Source organism: Petromyzon marinus, chromosome 71 (genome assembly GCF_048934315.1).
Source record: "Petromyzon marinus isolate PM22_M1 ecotype Great Lakes invasive population chromosome 71, UKy_Petmar_22M1.pri1.0, whole genome shotgun sequence".
Lineage (NCBI taxonomy): Eukaryota > Metazoa > Chordata > Hyperoartia > Petromyzontiformes > Petromyzontidae > Petromyzon > Petromyzon marinus.
The window spans coordinates 1,526,028-1,545,586 of NC_133737.1; the positions used below are offsets into that span (position 1 = coordinate 1,526,028).

A 19,559-nucleotide genomic window follows, 5' to 3' on the forward strand; every position below is an offset into this window, starting at 1 on the left:
GACATTTGGTATGAATTTTCTCTCGTCATTAATTATTATTTTTTTATTAGATAATTGTATTCATTAAAAGCTTATCTCATTTTACATCTGGAAGACTTATTTCGTGTGAATTTTCTCTCGTCATTAAGTAGATGGCCTTGCCGGGGGTTTGGTTCGATGCGGACTTTCACCTGGTTGGGATCGCGGGATTCAGATGAGGCGACACAGAGCTGGCCATGCGAGAAGACCGCCGTCCGCAGATCGATTACAACGCGATCGAACGTCTGTCCCTGCGCCTCCGTCGTTCATGCAGGGGACGCGTAGGTCTGCAGCGCCCCCTGCATGAATATGACGGAACGTGCAGCGTTAGTCACGAAGTTGTGCGTAAGCGCCACAACAAGGCGCTGTAAGCTGACCTGTCACCACGTTCACGGGTCAACAGGGGGCAGCCGAGAGAGCGAGGTGCGTAGGGGTCGATGAAAGTAAACCCCTGCCCCCCCTCCCCGTGACCGGAGACTACCACACCTGACCCTCCACCCGTCCCTAAGGCCCCTTAAGATAAGACCTTCCAGAAGGTTCTGGGAGGGGGGGGGGGTTCAGGAGGGGAGGGGTGACCCCGACCTGGGGTTAAAAGCCCGGCCCCCTGGACCGGCCAGGCAGTGTTCACCAACTCAAGCCTGAAGACATCCGAAGACCTGAAGACTGGACCAGCACCCAGGGACCCTCAACCGAGGCTCTTGTTAGAGCCGGGTTGTAGCGGACCAGAGGTGAGCTCCCGTACCCTGGCTGGGACGGGTCGTCCAGTCTTCCCTTAACGCCGGTCTAAGGGACCCGTGGGTAGCAGAGCCCGGAGTATGCAGGCTGCGATAGAAGGGAGGCTGTCACTCCCGCAGGCTATCAAGTGGAAGGGGCCGTACTCCTTCGTGGTACAGTAGTGTGTAGAGCCGAGTTCGAAAGCGTTATAATAAACGCGTTGCCTCAACCAGATATCTCCGTGTGGTTAGTTAAGGACACAACACTTATATAAATGTATAGCCAGTGAGTTTTAAAAGTACCTTCGTTTTACAGAAATCGCGTTGAGCCCACTGCATCGTAAACAATGCTCTGCTGAGCGGGGCGAGCCACGGGGGGGGGGGGGTGGGTCACCTTATCTTTGTCACGTGCCGTAGCTCACGTGACTTCTGATGCGACAATGTCTGGATGTTTTCGTCTGAGGACGACCGCTCGTGTTGCGATCGAAACGTCACGATATATATTTTTATTATTTTATTATTTCGATCTACGTCACTTTTCTGAAAGAACCAAAGAGTATGAAAGACGTCTTGTCTGCTGATCTTGTTCATATCCGTGTACATCGATATCCCACATTGCTTACACGTACACACCACACACAATGAAATAAATAGAAACTAGAACGACTTCCGGGGATGGGCAAAGATCGAGGAATCTCTTTCAATGGAGCGAGTTAAGTGTGTTCGATTCAACATCTCTGTCCATCTGTGTCTCTGTTCTCCGCTGTGTCCCTCTCTCGCCGACTGTGTCTCTGTCGTCTCTGTATCTTTCTTTCTGTCTTCCTCTTGTCTGTGTCTGTCCACCTCTCTCTTGTCAGTCTCTGTGTGTGTCTCTATCAGCGTCTTTCCAACCGTATTCAACTACTGTCATTAGCACGCGACTCAAACTTGCTCCGAGTCTCTTGTGTGTACGTGGACCTTATTTTGCACCATATGTAGCCAACCGTGCTAATCTGTGGGTCTCTGTGTGAGTCTCATTGCCTCGGCAACTCGGTGTTTCGTATCGAATCTCATCTCAAACAATCGAAGGACCCCCCCCCCAAGTGGCAGCTGCCCCTGTGTGGCACAAGGTGGCCCTGCACCGGCCTGCACGTGGACATGAGTCTGTTGGTAGGGGGCGATCAATGACGCGCTATCTCCCTTGTGTAGTTTCTGGATAATGTTTGGAATTTCCACAATTTTGACCGTGACACCAACATCAAATGACCTGTGCGTTGTGAATGACACAACGCTATGGTTTACATCTGCCGTTACGCAGACTGCGCATATTTTGGTGAATGTTACTGGGGTAGCCAGGTGTGTCTGTCGGATTTGACCCTTGAACCTCTGCAATAAATAGAGAATGTGCTACCATATTCTTGGTTCTTTCAGTTGGCGCCGATGATGGCATCCTCGGCCGGTTGGTGCGCCCTGTTTTGTCTGGTTTTGTCTTGTTTTGCTTGATTACCCGTGCTGGTGATAGGGGCCTGCTGTTCAGCACACCCGTGCTGGTGAGAGGGGCCTGCTGTTCAGCATACCCACGCTGGTGAGAGGCCTGCTGTTCAGCACACCTGTGCTGGTGAGAGGGGCCTGCTGTTCAGCACACCTTCGCTGGTGAGAGAGGCCTGCTGCTCAGCACACCCGTGCTGGTGAGAGGGGCCTGCTGTTCCGCACACCTGTGTTGGTGAGAGAGGCTTGCTGTTCAGCACACCTGTGCTGGTGAGAGGGGCCTGCTGTTCAGCACACCTGTGCGGGTGAGAGGGGCCTGCTGTTCAGCACACCCGTGCTGGTGAGAGAGGCTTGCTGTTCAGCACACCTGTGCTGGTGAGAGAGGCCTGCTGTTCAGCACACCCGTGCTGGTGAGAGGGGACTGCTGTTCTGCACATCTGTGCTGGTGAGAGGGGCCTGCTGTTCCGCACACCTGTGTTGGTGAGAGGGGCCTGCTGTTCAGCACACCCGTGCTGGTGAGAGAGGCTTGCTGTTCAGCACACCTGTGCTGGTGAGAGGGGCCTGCTGTTCAGCACACCCGTGCTGGTGAGAGAGGCTTGCTGTTCAGCACACCTGTGCTGGTGAGAGAGGCTTGCTGTTCAGCACACCTGTGCTGGTGAGAGAGGCCTGCTGTTCAGCACACCCGTGCTGGTGAGAGGGGACTGCTGTTCAGCACACCTGTGCTGGTGAGAGGGGCCTGCTGTTCAGCACACTCGTGCTGGTGAGAGAGGCCTGCTGTTCAGCACACCCGTGATGGTGAGAAGATGGCGACGATGATGGTAGCCTCAGCCGGTCGGTGCGCCCTGTTTTGTCTTGTCTGTTAATTCAGTGTTTTGCCAATATTTTCGGAGTTCCCTAACAAGAGACAAACTTTTAAACATCAGGGAAACAACTCCTGTGGATTTATTTCCCAACTTTGTGCTTCCAGAGGCAGAAAATGTGGGAATTCTAGTCATAGCCGCGCTAGGCTTTGCTCAAGCAGCGAAACGCCGCCCAAGGGGTAAATGGTCAGGGGCTCTTGTACGGCTATGCAGACGCGGGATCCGAACAGTGCTTCTGAACTTTTTCCTCTCCAACGTACGTTCACTGTGCAACAATATGGACGAACTTCAGCTACTTATGGTGAAAAACAGAGACTTTCTTTCATCTTCTGTCTTGTGCTTCACAGAGACATGGCTGTGTGATTTGATTCCGGACACTGCGTTACAACTGGCAGGAGTCCATCTTGTAAGATTGGATCGTGACATAGCACTCATTGGCAAGATGAAAGGCGGTGGTATTTGTTTTACATTAACAGTGGCTGGTGTGTAGATGTCACAGCGATTCTGCAACATTGTTCTCCGCTCCTTGAATAATTTTTCATAAACTGTAAACCTTTCTACTCGCCTCGCGAGTTCGCGTCGCTCATTTTGGTCAGAGTTTACTTGCCGCCGGGTCCTCAGGTTAAAGAGGCCCATCGCATGCTCACCAACCAGATTCTGAGTGTGGAGCGAGCAAATCCAGATTCGCTGGTTATCGTACTTGGCGACTTTAACAAAGGTAATCTCAGCCACGAACTCCACAAATACATACAATTCATTAAATGCCCTACCAGAGAAGGGAACACTCTGGATCACTGCTACACTACAGTCAGTAGAGCCTACCACGCCGTCCCCCGAGCAGCATTGGGACACTCTGAACATGCCAAGGTCCACCTGATTCCTGCATACAGGCAGAAACTAAAGCTATGTAAACCTGCTGTGAGGACATCTAAACAGTGGACCAGTGAGGCTGTGGAGGATTTGCAGGCGTGCTTGGACTGTACTAACTGGGATATGTTCACGACTGCTATCAAGAGACTGGATGAACTCACAGAGGCTGTGACGTCGTACATCAGCTTTTGTGAGGACTGCTATATTCCAACACGTACCAGCGTGAACTTCAACAACAACAAGCCCTGGTTCTCAGCAAAGCTCAGAAGGTTGAGGTTGGAGAAGGAGGAAGCGTTTAGGAGTGGTGATAGAGACAGATTCAAGGAGACGAAGAACAGGTTTAGCAAGGCGGTGAGAGAGGCTAAACGACTGTACTCAGAGAGACTAAAACACCAGTTCTCTGCTAACGACTCTGCTTCTCTCTGGAGACCGCTCAGGCAGATCACCAACTACAAGCCCAGAACCCCCAACACCACTAACGACTCCCTCCTGGCCAACGACCTGAACGAGTTCTACTGCATATTTGAAAGACAATTGGACTGTCCTGAACTATCCCTTCCCACCCAAGAAGCCCCATTCCCCACCCCTACTACAGAGACAACTCTCTCCTTTCAGGAGGGAGAAGTTAATAGACTTTTCAAGAGGCAGAACCCACGCAAAGCAGCTGGGCCGGACTCTGTCTCTCCAGCCACCTTCAGGCACTGCGCTGACCAGCTGTCTCCGGTGTTCACCAACATCTTTAACACCTCCCTGGAGACATGCCATGTACCAGCCTGTCTCAAGTCCTCCACCATCATCCCTGTGCCCAAAACGCTAAGGCCAACAGGACTAAATGATTATAGACAGGGCGCCCTTACCTCTGTGGTAATGAAGTCTTTTGAGCGCCTGTTCCTGGCACACCTCAAAGCCATCACAGACCCTCTCCTGGACCCCCTTCAGTTTGCCTACACAGGTCTGTGGACGACGCAGTTAACATGGCCCTCCACGTCATCCTACAGCATCTGGACTCCCGAGCATCCTACACCAGGATCCTGTTTGTGGACTTCAGCTCTGCCTTCAACACCATCATCCCTGCCCTGCTTCAGGACGAGCTCTTCCAGCTGAACGTGCCCGACTCCACCTGCAGGTGGATCACAGACTTCCTGTCTGACAGGAAGCAGTGCATTAAGCTGGGAACACAAGTCTCTGACTCCAGGTACATCAGCACCGGAACTCCTCAGGGCTGCGTCCTTTCCCCACTGCTCTTCTCCCTGTACACCAACAGCTGCACCTCCAATCATCTGTCCGTCAAACTCTTGAAGTTTGCGGATGACACCACCCTCATTGGGCTGATCTCTGGTGGGTATGAGTCTGACTATGGGTGGGAAGCTGACAACCTGGTGACCTGGTGTAGCCAGAACAACTTAGAGCTAAATGCTCTAAAGACAGTTGAGATGGTTGTGGACTTCAAGAAAAATACAGCCCCACTTACCCCCATCACCCTGTGCGACTTCCCAGTCAAAACTGTAGAGTCCTTCCGTTTCCTGGGCACTATTCTCTCCCGGGACCTCAAGTGGGAAGTGAACATCAGCCCTTTCACCAAGAGAGCTCAACAGATGATGTACTTCCAACGGCAGCTGAATAAATTCAACCTGCCAAAGACAATGATGGTGCACTTCTATACAGCAATCATTGAATCCATCCTCACCTTCTCCATAACCGTCTGGTACGCTGCTGCCACTACCAAGGACAAGAGCAGACTGCAGCATATCATCCACACTCCCGTCGCTCCAGAAGGACTCTGACCCAATTCTCCCTCCTCCCGCATTATGCCCCCAAAGCCCGTTAACCCCCGGGTCACATGACGTCATCCTGACCATCCAATCAAATCCTCTTTTCCGGCCATTTTGAGCGCTCTGGCCGTTGGTGGGGGGGGGGGGGTGCGTCATCCCCCCCCTCCTTCCCATTGTCTCTGTGCCTGCGTTCCTCACCGGTGACTCACCGATAATCCCCTTGCCCCCTCCCACTTAAGTCAACTTCTTATCTGCCTCGAGGCTTTTCCCTCCCACCCCACTGTTTACCCTTACGCTGGGTACTGGCTGAAGGTCCCACCCCCCCCCCCCCGTGTTGTGAATGCTTCAATGCGGCCGGCCTGTAAAGCTCTACGCCCCCCTTTTTGGGGGGGCCGCCATGTAATCCAGTCTGGGAGGCTCAGCCAATTTCCTGGTCTGGGGAAACCGTGGAACGTCCCTGCTAGTGGGGTCCTCGAGTGAAAACCCATCGTACCAGGTGATCCCTCCTCGAGACCCTACGGGGGTGCATGCGAGTGTTTAGTGCGGCGTGCGTTCGTGGGGGGGGGGGGGGTGCGTGGAGGGGGTAACGGCGACCGAGCTGCTCCGCTGCGGTGGCACCACACAATCTACCAACCCTCGAGGACCTGCACACCTCGAGGAGCATGAGGCGAGCGAGGAAGATTTGTGGCCGATTCCTCCCACCCTGGACACTTCTCTGTTCCAGCTACTCCCCTCCGGCAGAAGGCTGCGGTCCATCGGGACCAAAACCTCACGCCACAAAAACAGTTTCTTCCCATCCGCTGCTGGCCTCTTCAACAAGGCCAAGGGCTTACACTGACTTTAACATTTATCTACAAAATGACACCTTGCCATATTTACACTATGTTACCCTATTTGTATTTTTAGATTGTATCTCATAGCTAATTTATATTCAATATTTATTCAAAATTTTACATACTTTAGCCCCTTAGTGTTAGTTAGACGTTGTACCTTTAGTATAGTTAGACTTGTATACCACTTATTTATGATTTAAGATTCCTATATGTTGAATGTAAATTCCTTGTCTGTGCGAACTTTCATGGCGAATAAAACCCTTTCTGATTTAAACCCTTTCTGATTAGTCATGTAAATAGAAAACAATAATAAAGAAAAAAATTGTTTATTTTTATTATTTAAATTGTCATTTCATTTAAGTTTTTTCTTTAATGAAACATGTTTTTTAATCTACCTGACTTTACCGAAAGAACCAAGAATATTAATTCCTGCAGTCACAAAAGTTTAAAGTCAAAATAGAATGCACCTCCACTAGGCTTGCCTCAATCTGCGTGGAGGCTTTTCCCCCACACACACACAGAGTGTACACACACACAGTGTGTACACGTATACACACACAGTGTGTACACGTACACACACACAGTGTACACAAACACACAGTGTACACACACACAACATGTACGTACACACACAGTTGTTGCTGAGCTCACACACCCAAGGGGTCTCTGATCAAGGGAGGGAGCAATGGAAAATTATTTTAAATCAACTTAAACTCAAACCCCCATCTGTGACGTCACCACTCAGCATTACCTCATCGGCGTGAAATGCCAGGGGGAGGTGTACCTCGCTAGTGACGTCATGTCACCAGGGTGTTCACCCCACCCCATCAAAGGCACTGGTGTGTTTTCATCAAGTGACGTCATGTCACCTCCTGCTGCCGCGTGACGTCACGAGATGACAGGCAGCTTCTGCTCCGCCGTGCACTGAAATCCGTGGTGGGAAATTCTCATCGCGGTTGTGGTGTTTATGGTGGTGGTGGTTGTTGTTTTTGTTTACCGAGGTAGAGCCTCGCTCTCTCTCGTAGGGATGTCAATTGAGTAGCAGCGAGCATGGAAGCGATGTCCAGGTTGGAACTTTACAGCGCGGGGCCTAGCCACCCGGGGCCTTGCCTCCTGCCCTCGCCTGATCGCGTTTGCTTCAATTCTCTCGCTTAAGTTTAATTTGTCTTCACTCAGCTCGCCACTTTGTCACTTTGTTTTACTTGTTGTGGTGGTTGTTGTGGTGGTTGTTGTGGTGGTTGTTGTTGTGATGGTGGTTGTGGTGGTGGTGGTTGTCGTGGTGGTTGTTGTGGTGGTTGTTGTGGTGGTGGTGGTTGTTGTGGTGGTGGTTGTGGTGGTTGTGGTGGTGGTTGTGGTGGTGGTGGTTGTTGTGGTGGTTGTGGTGGTGGTTGTTGTGGTGGTTGTCGTGGTAGTTGTTGTGGTGGTGGTTGTTGTGGTGGTGGTGGTTGTGGTGTTGGTGATTGTTGTGGTGGTTGTTCTGTTGGTTGTGGTTTTGGTGGTGGTGGTTTTGGTGGTGGGGGTGGTGGTGGTGGGGGTGGTGGTAGTGGGGGTGGTGGTTGTGGTGGTGGGGGTGGTGGTTGTTGTGGTATATGTGGTGGTGGTTGTAGTGGTTGTTGTGGTTTTAGTGGTTTTGGTGGTGGTGGCGGTGGTGGTCTTGGTGGTGGCTGTGGTGGTGGTTGTGGTGGTTGTTGTTTTGGTGGTTGTGGTAGTTGTTGTGGTGGTTGTGGTGGTTGTTGTGGTGGTGGTTGTTGTGGTGGTGGTTGTGTTTGTTGTGCTGGTGGTTGTTGTGCTGGTGGTTGTGGTTGTTGTGGTGGTTGTTGTGGTGGTTGTTGTGGTGGTGGTTATAGTGGTGGTGGTTGTGGTGGTGGTTGTTTACCGAGGTAGAGCCTCGCTCTCTCTCGTAGGGATGTCAATTGAGTAGCAGCGAGCATGGAAGCGATGTCCAGGTTTGAACTTTACAGCACGGGGCCTAGCCACGCGGGGCCTTGCCTCCTGCCCTCACCTGATCGCGTTTGCTTCAATTCTCTCGCTTAAGTTTAATTTGTCTTCACACGGCTCGCCACTTTGTCACTTTGTTTTACTTTTAAATATTCACGCAGTTTTTATTTCATTCTTTTTTACCAGGCCAAGCCCGCTTGAGCTGCTGTGCCGCTTTTGTTTTCGGAAGCGACCTTCCCACAACACAAGGTGAGGCTCATCAACAGCGTGGTGGTGTTCACTCTGTATGCGTGGCGGTGTTCACTCTGCACGCGTGGCGGTCTTCACTCTAGACGGTTGGCGGTGTTCACTCTAGACGCGTGGCGGTGGTCACTCTAGACGCGTGGCGGTGTTCACTCTGGACGCGTGGTGGTGTTCACTCTGGACGCGTGGCGGTGTTCACTCTAGACGCGTGGCGGTGTTCACTCTAGACGCTTGGTGCTGTTCACTCTAGACGTGTGGCGGTGTTCACTCTAGACGCTTGGTGCTGTTCACTCTAGACGTGTGGCGGTGTTCACTCTAGACGTGTGGCAGTGTTCACTCTAGACGCATGGCGGTGTTCACTCTAGACGCGTGGCGGTGTTCACTCTAGACGTGTGGCGGTGTTCACTCTAGACGCATGGCGGTGTTCACTCTAGACGCGTGGCGGTGTTCACTCTAGACGCGTGGTGGTGTTCACTCTAGACGCGTGGCGGTGTTCACTCTAGACGCATGGCGGTGTTCACTCTAGACGCGTGGCGGTGTTCACTCTAGACGCATGGCGGTGTTCACTCTAGATGCGTGGTAGTGTTCACTCTGGACGCGTGGCGGTGTTCACTCTGGATGCGTGGCGGTGTTCACTCTGTACGCGTGGTGGTGTTCACTCTAGACGCGTGGCGGTGTTCACTCTAGACGGGTGGCGGTGTTCACTCTAGACGCGTCGCGGTGTTCACTCTGTACGCGTGGCGGTCTTCACTCTAGACGGGTGGCGGTGTTCACTCTAGACGCGTGGCGGTGGTCACTCTAGACGCGTGGCGGTGTTCACTCTGGACGCGTGGCGGTGTTCACTCTGGACGCGTGGCGGTGTTCACTCTAGACGCGTGGCGGTGTTCACTCTAGACCAGTGGTTCTTATCCTGGGTTCGATCGAACCCCAGGGGTTCGGTGAGTCGATCTCAGGGGTTCGGCAGAGCCCCCGCCACGGAGGTCCGGACACACTTGAATTATTGTGTAAATTTGTGATGACACACACGGCCCGCTTGGCCATCACTGGCTGCAGATGATCATGCTACACTGCTTGGCCAATCAGCGCTGCGGGGAATTTAGTGCGTACTCAGTAGTCAACGTGTGACTGTTGTTGTCGTACGTCGTGTGATTTCTTTAATATTTTATCCATACTAACTATGTCGGGCAAAAGAAGAAAGTGGTCGGACGAATATGTACAACATGGATTCTCATGTATCACGGAACGTGATGGGAGTGAGCGTCCTATCTGCATGATTTGCAACGCCAAGTTGAGCAACTCTAGTCTTGCACCGGCAAAACTAAAGGAACACTTCTTGAAGCTGCATGGAGACGGGGAATACAAGAACACAACACTTGCTGAATTCAGGGTGAAGAGAGCCAGATTCGATGAAAGGGCCACTCTGCCTGCTCTTGGATTTGTACCTGTTAACAAACTGATCCTGACAGCATCGTACGAAGTTGCTTACCTGATCGCAAAGCAGGGCAAGCCACACACCATTGGTGAAACACTTGTGAAACCAGCTGCATTAAAGATGGCGAATCTGATACTCGGAACAGCGGCCGAAGGTAAATTATCCCAAATTCCCCTTTCAAATGACACCATCAGTGACAGAATAGAAGACATGAGTAAAGACATCTTGGCTCAAGTAGTCGCGGATCTGATTTCAAGCCCGGCAAAATTCAGCCTTCAACTCGACGAAACCACAGACGTTTCTGATCTAAGCCAGCTTGCTGTTTTTGTACGCTATGTGAAAGACGACATGATAAAAGAATAGTTTTTATTTTGTAAGCCTGTTACAACAACAACGAAGGCAGCCGATGTGAAGAAGCTTGTGGATGACTTCTTCAGAGACAACAATCTTTCATGGGATATGGTTTCTGCAGTTTGTACGGACGGAGCTCCAGTCATGCTGGGAAGAAAGTCTGGTTTTGGTGCGCTAGTAAAGGCCGATGCACCACACATCATTGTGACGCATTGTATTCTGCACAGGCATGCGTTGGCAACAAAAACCTTACCTCCAAAAATGGCAGAAGTATTAAAAACTGTGGTGGAATGTGTGAACTATGTGCGAAAAAGTGCTCTGAGGCACCGCATCTTCAGTGAGCTGTGTAAAGAAATGGGCTCTGAATTTGAGGTACTTCTGCTCCATTCTAATATTCGGTGGTTATCCCGGGGACAGGTGCTGAATCGTGTTTTTGCCATGCGTGTGGAATTAGCCCTGTTTTTGCAAGAGCACCAACACTGCCATGTAGATTGCTTCAAAAATCCTGAGTTCATTCTCATTTTAGCGTACATGGCTGATATATTCGCAGCTCTCAATCATCTCAATCAGCAGATGCAGGGTGGTGGAGTCAATATCATGGAAGCGGAAGAACACCTGAAGGCTTTTCAAAAAAAGCTACCGTTATGGAAACGACGAACAGAGAACAATAACTTCGCAAACTTCCCGCTTCTGGACGACTGTACAAGTAAGATCGAAGATGTGTCTGGAATCGGAGATATTTCTGTATCCACGGAACTGAAGCAAACAATTGCCACGCACTTAGATGAGCTTGCAAAGTCTCTCGATGGATATTTCCCTACAAGAGAGTCATATCCAGCATGGGTGAGACAGCCGTTCACGTTTGCTGTTGAAACAGCAGATGTCAATGATGAATTCCTCGACGAAATCATTGAAATTCAGCAGAGCCAGGTTCAACAGCAACTCTTCAGAACAACAACGCTCTCAACGTTTTGGTGTCGACAAATGAACAAGTATCCAGTTATTGCTAAGAAAGCCCTGGATTTTTTTATACCATTTGTTACAACATATCTTTGTGAGCAATCCTTTTCGAGGATGCTGGACATAAAAATGAAGAAAAGGAACAGACTTTGCTGTGAAAATGACATGAGAGTGGCACTTGCCAAGGTGAAGCCACGCATATCTGAACTGATCTCTCAAAGGCAACAGCAGAAGTCACATTGATTTCCAGGTATGTAATTTGTTGTGAGTTTATGCATTGTGTTGGTTTTATTCTTTGAACAAGGTAATGTTCATGCACGGCTCATTTTGTGTACCAGTAAAAAACATATCTATGTCTTGAATTTGAAAAAAATCACATTTTATTTTTCACTAAAGAGGGGTTCGGTGAATGCGCATATGAAACTGGTGGGGTTCGGTACCTCCAACAAGGTTAAGAACCACTGGTCTAGAGTGAACACCGCCACACGTCTAGAGTGAACAGCACCAAGCGTCTAGAGTGAACACCGCCACGCGTCTATAGTGAACACCGCCATGCGTCCAGAGTGAACACCGCCACGCGTCCAGAGTGAACACCGCCACGCGTCTAGAGTGACCACCGCCACGCGTCTAGAGTGAACACCACCACCCGTCTAGAGTGAAGACCACCACGCGTACAGAGTGAACACCGCCACGCGTCTAGAGTGAACACCGCCACCCGTCTAGAGTGAACACTGCCACGCGTACAGAGTGAACACCGCCACGCGTCTAGAGTGAACACCGCCACGCGTCCAGAGTGAACACTACCACGCATCTAGAGTGAACACCGCCATGCGTCTAGAGTGAACACCGCCACGCGTCTAGAGTGAACACCGCCATGCGTCTAGAGTGAACACCGCCACACGTCTAGAGTGAACACCGCCACATGTCTAGAGTGAACACCGCCACACGTCTAGAGTGAACAGCACCAAGCGTCTAGAGTGAACACTGCCACACGTCTAGAGTGAACAGCACCAAGCGTCTAGAGCAGTGGTTCTTAACCTTGTTGGAGGTACCGAACCCCACCAGTTTCATATGCGCATTCACCGAACCCCTCTTTAGTGAAAAATAAAATGTGATTTTTTTCAAATTCAAGACATAGATATGTTTTTTACTGGTACACAAAATGAGCCGTGCATGAACATTACCTTGTTCAAAGAATAAAACCAACACAATGCATAAACTCACAACAAATTACATACCTGGAAATCAATGTGACTTCTGCTGTTGCCTTTGAGAGATCAGTTCAGATGTGCGTGGCTTCACCTTGGCAAGTGCCACTCTCATGTCATTTTCACAGCAAAGTCTGTTCCTTTTCTTCGTTTTTATGTCCAGCATCCTCGAAAAGGATTGCTCACAAAGATATGTTGTAACAAATGGTATAAAAAATCCAGGGCTTTCTTAGCAATAACTGGATACTTGTTCATTTGTCGACACCAAAACGTTGAGAGCGTTGTTGTTCTGAAGAGTTGCTGTTGAACCTGGCTCTGCTGAATTTCAATGATTTCGTCGAGGAATTCATCATTGACATCTGCTGTTTCAACAGCAAACGTGAACGGCTGTCTCACCCATGCTGGATATGACTCTCTTGTAGGGAAATATCCGTCGAGAGACTTTGCAAGCTCATCTAAGTGCGTGGCAATTGTTTGCTTCAGTTCCGTGGATACAGAAATATCTCCGATTCCAGACACATCTTCGATCTTACTTGCACAGTCGTCCAGAAGCGGGAAGTTTGCGAAGTTATTGTTCTCTGTTCGTCGTTTCCATAACGGTAGCTTTTTTTGAAAAGCCTTCAGGTGTTCTTCCGCTTCCATGATATTGACTCCACCACCCTGCATCTGCTGATTGAGATGATTGAGAGCTGCGAATATATCAGCCATGTACGCTAAAATGAGAATGAACTCAGGATTTTTGAAGCAATCTGCATGGCAGTGTTGGTGCTCTTGCAAAAACAGGGCTAATTCCACACGCATGGCAAAAACACGATTCAGCACCTGTCCCCGGGATAACCACCAAATATTAGAATGGAGCAGAAGTACCTCAAATTCAGAGCCCATTTCTTTACACAGCTCACTGAAGATGCGGTGCCTCAGAGCACTTTTTCGCACATAGTTCACACATTCCACCACAGTTTTTAATACTTCTGCCATTTTTGGAGGTAAGGTTTTTGTTGCCAACGCATGCCTGTGCAGAATACAATGCGTCACAATGATGTGTGGTGCATCGGCCTTTACTAGCGCACCAAAACCAGACTTTCTTCCCAGCATGACTGGAGCTCCGTCCGTACAAACTGCAGAAACCATATCCCATGAAAGATTGTTGTCTCTGAAGAAGTCATCCACAAGCTTCTTCACATCGGCTGCCTTCGTTGTTGTTGTAAGAGGCTTACAAAATAAAAACTCTTCTTTTATCATGTCGTCTTTCACATAGCGTACAAAAACAACAAGCTGGCTTAGATCAGAAACGTCTGGTTTCGTCGAGTTGAAGGCTGAATTTTGCCGGGCTTGAAATGAGATCCGCGACTACTTGAGCCAAGATGTCTTTACTCATGTCTTCTATTCTGTCACTGACGGTGTCATTTGAAAGGGGAATTTGGGATAATTTACCTTCGGCCGCTGTTCCGAGTATCAGATTCGCCATCTTTAATGCAGCTGGTTTCACAAGTGTTTCACCAATGGTGTGTGGCTTTTCCTGCTTTGCGATCAGGTAAGCAACTGCGTACGATGCTGTCAGGATCGGTTTGTTAACAGGTACAAATCCAAGAGCAGGCAGAGTGGCCCTTTCATCGAATCTGGCTCTCTTCACCCTGAATTCAGCAAGTGTTGTGTTCTTGTATTCCCCGTCTCCATGCAGCTTCAAGAAGTGTTCCTTTAGTTTTGCCGGTGCAAGACTAGAGTTGCTCAACTTGGCGTTGCAAATCATGCAGATAGGACGCTCACTCCCATCACGTTCCGTGATACATGAGAATCCATGTTGTACATATTCGTCCGACCACTTTCTTCTTTTGCCCGACATAGTTAGTATGGATAAAATATTAAAGAAATCACACGACGTACGACAACAACAGTCACACGTTGACTACTGAGTACGCACTAAATTCCCCGCAGCGCTGATTGGCCAAGCAGTGTAGCATGATCATCTGCAGCCAGTGATGGCCAATGGGGCCGTGTGTGTCATCACAAATTTACACAATAATTCAAGTGTGTCCGGACCTCCGTGGCGGGGGCTCTGCCGAACCCCTGAGATCGACTCACCGAACCCCTGGGGTTCGATCGAACCCAGGTTAAGAACCACTGCTCTAGACACTTGGTGCTGTTCACTCTAGACGTGTGGCGGTGTTCACTCTAGACGTGTGGCGGTGTTCACTCTAGACGTGTGGCGGTGTTCACTCTAGACGTGTGGCGGTGTTCACTCTAGACGCGTGGCGGTGTTCACTCTAGACACATGGCGGTGTTCACTCTAGACGTGTGGCGGTGTTCACTCTAGACGTGTGGCGGTGTTCACTCTAGACACATGGCGGTGTTCACTCTAGACGCGTGGCGGTGTTCACTCTAGACGCGTGGCGGTGTTCACTCTAGACGCGTGGCGGTGTTCACTCTAGACGCATGGCGGTGTTCACTCTAGACGCGTGGCGGTGTTCACTCTAGACGCTTGGTGCTGTTCACTCTAGACGTGTGGCGGTGTTCACTCTAGACGCTTGGTGCCGTTCACTCTAGACGTGTGGCGGTGTTCACTCTAGACGTGTGGCGGTGTTCATTCTAGACGCGTGGCGGTGTTCACTCTAGACGCGTGGCGGTGTTCACTCTAGACGCGTGGCGGTGTTCACTCTAGACGTGTGGCGGTGTTCACTCTAGACGCATGGCGGTGTTCACTCTAGACGTGTGGCGGTGTTCACTCTAGACGTGTGGCGGTGTTCACTCTAGACGCATGGCGGTGTTCACTCTAGACGCGTGGCGGTGTTCACTCTAGACGCGTGGCGGTGTTCACTCTAGACGCGTGGCGGTGTTCACTCTAGACGCATGGCGGTGTTTACTCTAGACGTGTGGCGGTGTTCACTCTAGACGCATGGCGTTGTTCACTCTAGATGCGTGGTAGTGTTCACTCTGGATGCGTGGCGGTGTTCACTCTAGACGCGTGGCGGTGTTCACTCTGTACGCGTGGTGGTGTTGACTCTAGACGGGTGGCGGTGTTCACTCTAGACGCGTGGCGGTGTCCACTCTGTACGTGTGGCGGTCTTCACTCTAGACGGGTGGCGGTGTTCACTCTTGACGCGTGGCGGTGTTCACTCTAGACGCGTGGCGGTGTTCACTCTAGACGCGTGGCGGTGTTCACTCTAGACGCTTGGTGCTGTTCACTCTAGACGTGTGGCGGTGTTCACTCTAGACGCTTGGTGCTGTTCACTCTAGACGTGTGGCGGTGTTCACTCTAGACTTGTGGCGGTGTTCACTCTAGACGCATGGCGGTGTTCACTCTAGACGCGTTGCGGTGTTCACTCTAGACGCGTGGCGGTGTTCACTCTAGACGCATGGCGGTGTTCACTCTAGATGCGTGGTAGTGTTCACTCTAGACGCGTGGCAGTGTTCACTCTGCATGTGGAGTGGGGACAACTGGGGAATCCGGAGGGAAATCCACGCGGCCACAGGGAGAGAGAGACACGTAAACTCCAAATATACAGCAGGCGCCAGGGTCGGGATCCAACCCACGACTTCCTGTATGCCAGGAGAGGTAGTTAACATCTCACCACATGTAGAGAGAGACACGCAGCCTCGGCGATGTTGATTGATCTTCAATTAATTACTTGGTGGAGTAAGGAAGCATTAATAATGAGCGGATGAAGGTGGCCAGGCATGCGTCTGGACACACCACCAACTGTTTGCCATGCCAGTGTGTGACAGGGTCAAGTTTGTATTTGTAGTAAAATCTATTAGTTCTATTGAGCCAGGTAGTTATCACAGCACACGTGCAGCTCAAGTCGGAGCTGGTCATCCCAGCATTCAAGGACATCTGTGCCTGGCTTCACACCTTTAAGTTGTGATTGAACATTAATATATGCGTTTATGCATAACACAAATCGTATTTTTCCATACCCTTTGCTATGTCAGCTGAATTTAGCTTTCATAAATATTCCTTTTGAGGCCAGACAGCCGAAATTGGGTGAGTTTTGGGTTAACATTCATTTTGAAGATTCGAGGGCTTCGAGGCACGTATATGACCATTTGCCCTCTCATTGAGTACCATAACCGCCCGTGTGATGAATTTGGGACACTTTTTCATGATATGAATATATAAGTATAGATGTGTAAGTTACGTGTGACTGTGTACTGTTGTGTAGATTGTGTGGATATCTTTTTTTTCTGTCTGCAGCTGACGCTTTCTCTGTTGCTTCCTCGGCAAAATTTGTCTGATGGAGCAAAGGCACTCGGCACAGCTCGGTGCAAAAAGGCATCAATGCGACCAGTGTGCATACAGCACGGATCATACTAGAAGTTTGACTCAGCACAAGAGAACACACACAGGAGAGAAACCCTTCAAGTGCAGTGTGTGTGAGAAGGCATTTGCAGAGTCATCACTTCTTAAAAGACACCAGAGAACACACACAGGAGAGAAACCCTTCAAGTGCAGTGTGTGTGGGAAGGCGTTTGCACAGTCAACTATTCTTGTTGTACACCAGAGAACTCACACGGGAGAGAAACCGTTCAAATGCAGTGTGTGTGGGAAGGCGTTTGCACAGTCAACTACTCTTGTAACACACCAGAGAACACACACGGGAGATAAACCCTTCAAGTGCAGTGTGTGTGGGAAGGCGTTTGCACAGTCAACTAGTCTTGTAACACACCAGAGAACACACACGGGAGATAAACCCTTCAAGTGCAGTGTGTGTGGGAAGGCGTTTTCAGATTCATCAAATCTTCAAAGACACCAGAGAACTCACACGGGAGAGAAACCCTTCAAGTGCAGTGTGTGTGGGAAGGCATTTTCACGTTCATCAAATCTTCATGTACACCAGAGAACATACAAGCATCAGAAGATCCACAAGGAGTGGAGTCTGAAATCAGCTTGTGGAAGTCAAAGTGCCGCAATGAGCCCATCCCTCATGAAACAAGAACTGGAGGAAAATCCCAGCTTGGACACTTTTAAAGGTATCGAGGTGAAATATGAAGAAGTGAAGGTGAAATGTGAAGAAGTGATGGTGAGGAGCGTAGAAGTGAGGGTAAAATGTGAAGATGAAGATTCAACTCAAAAATCGGACCTTCACATCGATGGAGGCAACGTGAGGCAGGAGGAGAATTCTGACTGCGAGGCAGAGCGAGGAAACTCCCAGCAGTTTGTGGAAGTGGAGGTGTGGGTGGACTTCCGAGACAATACAAAGTCAAATGGAGACCCAGTAGATGTGTAAGCTTGAGACGATGTCGCTCCAATAGATGCACCTTTTTTCACAGGCCTTTAATGACAAGAATGTGAAGTTGAACACTCAATTCCTCGGTTAAACCTGCAGGGTAAGAGCGGCCAGTTCTTGTGGACCTGTGGGTTGGGCAGATCTCTATCCCTGAGCGAGAGCCAATAAGCTCTCAAGCATTCACAAGGTTCTAATAATTCCATTTATATGGTGCATGCTTAATCGCCTCTTGAAATTCGGAGTTTTGTATCGTATCTTGTCTCAAACACTCGAAAAGGATCCACAAGTAGCAGCTGCCCCTGTGGCACAAGGTGGTGGCCCTGCACCGGCCTGCATGTGGACAAGAGCCTGTCAGTAGGGGGCGATGGTTGATGTGGCATCTTGGATGTGGACTTTGTAGGTAATGTTTAGAATTTGATAAATTTTGACCCAGACGCCAGCATGCAATGGTTTTGAATGGCGCAATAGTATGTTGTACATACACTGTTAAGCAGATGGTGCATATGTTTTTTAAATAGCTTCTTGTTAATGCGATGTAACCTGATGCAGTATATTTCAGTGCAGTAATGAACAAATTTAAAATGGCTCATTTGTTTAGAATGAATACTTGTCTGATTGTGTACATACATGTAATATTTTGTGTAAAAGGGTCAAACATTGAACAAGTGATGTTAGGACAAAGTCTGTTTTGGAAGTAATCTGTACAGATAACTCAGGTGAGACTCATTGTTCTTGTGATACAGGTCAAAGGGTATTTTTATGTTTCAGGAAGCTTCTCCCTCTGGAGCAACTCATTGTCTTTGAAATAGGGAGCACACTCTGATCATTCATCAATAACACGGCATACCACTCAAAAGTTACACATAGAGGAGATACATTCTCTACAACACGAATTATAATTTTGTATTACGTGTTGACGTAGATTTTGTCGAATTAGGACGTGAAATGCTCCTTGCTGATTAATGTCTGGATGTTCACAACCAAGGGTTGAAGCAAGCCTGACCGCCTGCGGCGCCCCTCACAACCATTTACGGCCTTGGGCCAGGAAAGTCACGACAAAAATTGCACACGAACGACGCCTCCACGCAAGCTCCCGATGCTCCGTATAATACTGTTGTCCCTCCCGGCCAGATCTAGTGCCACACTCAACTCCACAAACGGCTACCCTCGTTATTTTGCGTCAATACTTGTTGCTCGATTTGCCACTACACCTGCAAATGAAACAGCTCATAGACACTTCTACACTCCATCATTGTATCCTTTTAAACCCTATCTTTGTCCCATTACTTCACCAGCACTCCTTCCAAACTTCATTCTGCTCTTTAAAATAACACCATCAGCGAGCTGCTGCTATTCGTCCAAGGTTCGCCGCTCTTTATCCTTTCACAGAAAATACTTGTGCAAACTGTTAATTCTACTTTTCTTATTTCTGGGTGGTATTGAGCATCATCCTGGCCCAAATGAAAATAACTCGTATAATTCTGTAGATTTTTCTGGCAGGAAAGGTGTTGGTGTTCTACATGTCAACATCAGAGGGCTTGTGATTAAATTAAGTCAACTAAAACTAGAAGTGGCAAATCTTGACCCGGACATTTTTTTCCTAACAGAAACATTTCTCACTCCTGCCGTCAATGACTTGCAGATTACGATTGAAAACTACAACCTTTTT

The 19,559-nt window shown here is 49.4% G+C and overlaps 3 protein-coding genes across 3 annotated transcripts in view; 2 read left to right on the plus strand and 1 right to left on the minus strand.

The window, feature by feature from the left end:
* LOC116957256 (uncharacterized) overlaps window positions 1-19,559 on the minus strand; it is a 631,244-nt gene that overhangs the window by 223,720 nt on the left and 387,965 nt on the right. The window lies entirely within an intron of this gene.
* The window catches only part of LOC142906832 (uncharacterized), an 88,384-nt gene that overhangs the window by 32,279 nt on the left and 36,546 nt on the right, over window positions 1-19,559 (plus strand). The window lies entirely within an intron of this gene.
* On the plus strand, window positions 8,402-18,474 carry LOC142906871 (uncharacterized). Its single transcript, XM_076055581.1, has 2 exons — window positions 8,402-8,720; window positions 16,858-18,474. The coding sequence occupies exon 2, from the start codon at window positions 16,898-16,900 to the stop codon at window positions 17,888-17,890; it is 993 nt and encodes a 330-aa protein (XP_075911696.1). The 5' UTR covers window positions 8,402-8,720; window positions 16,858-16,897; the 3' UTR covers window positions 17,891-18,474.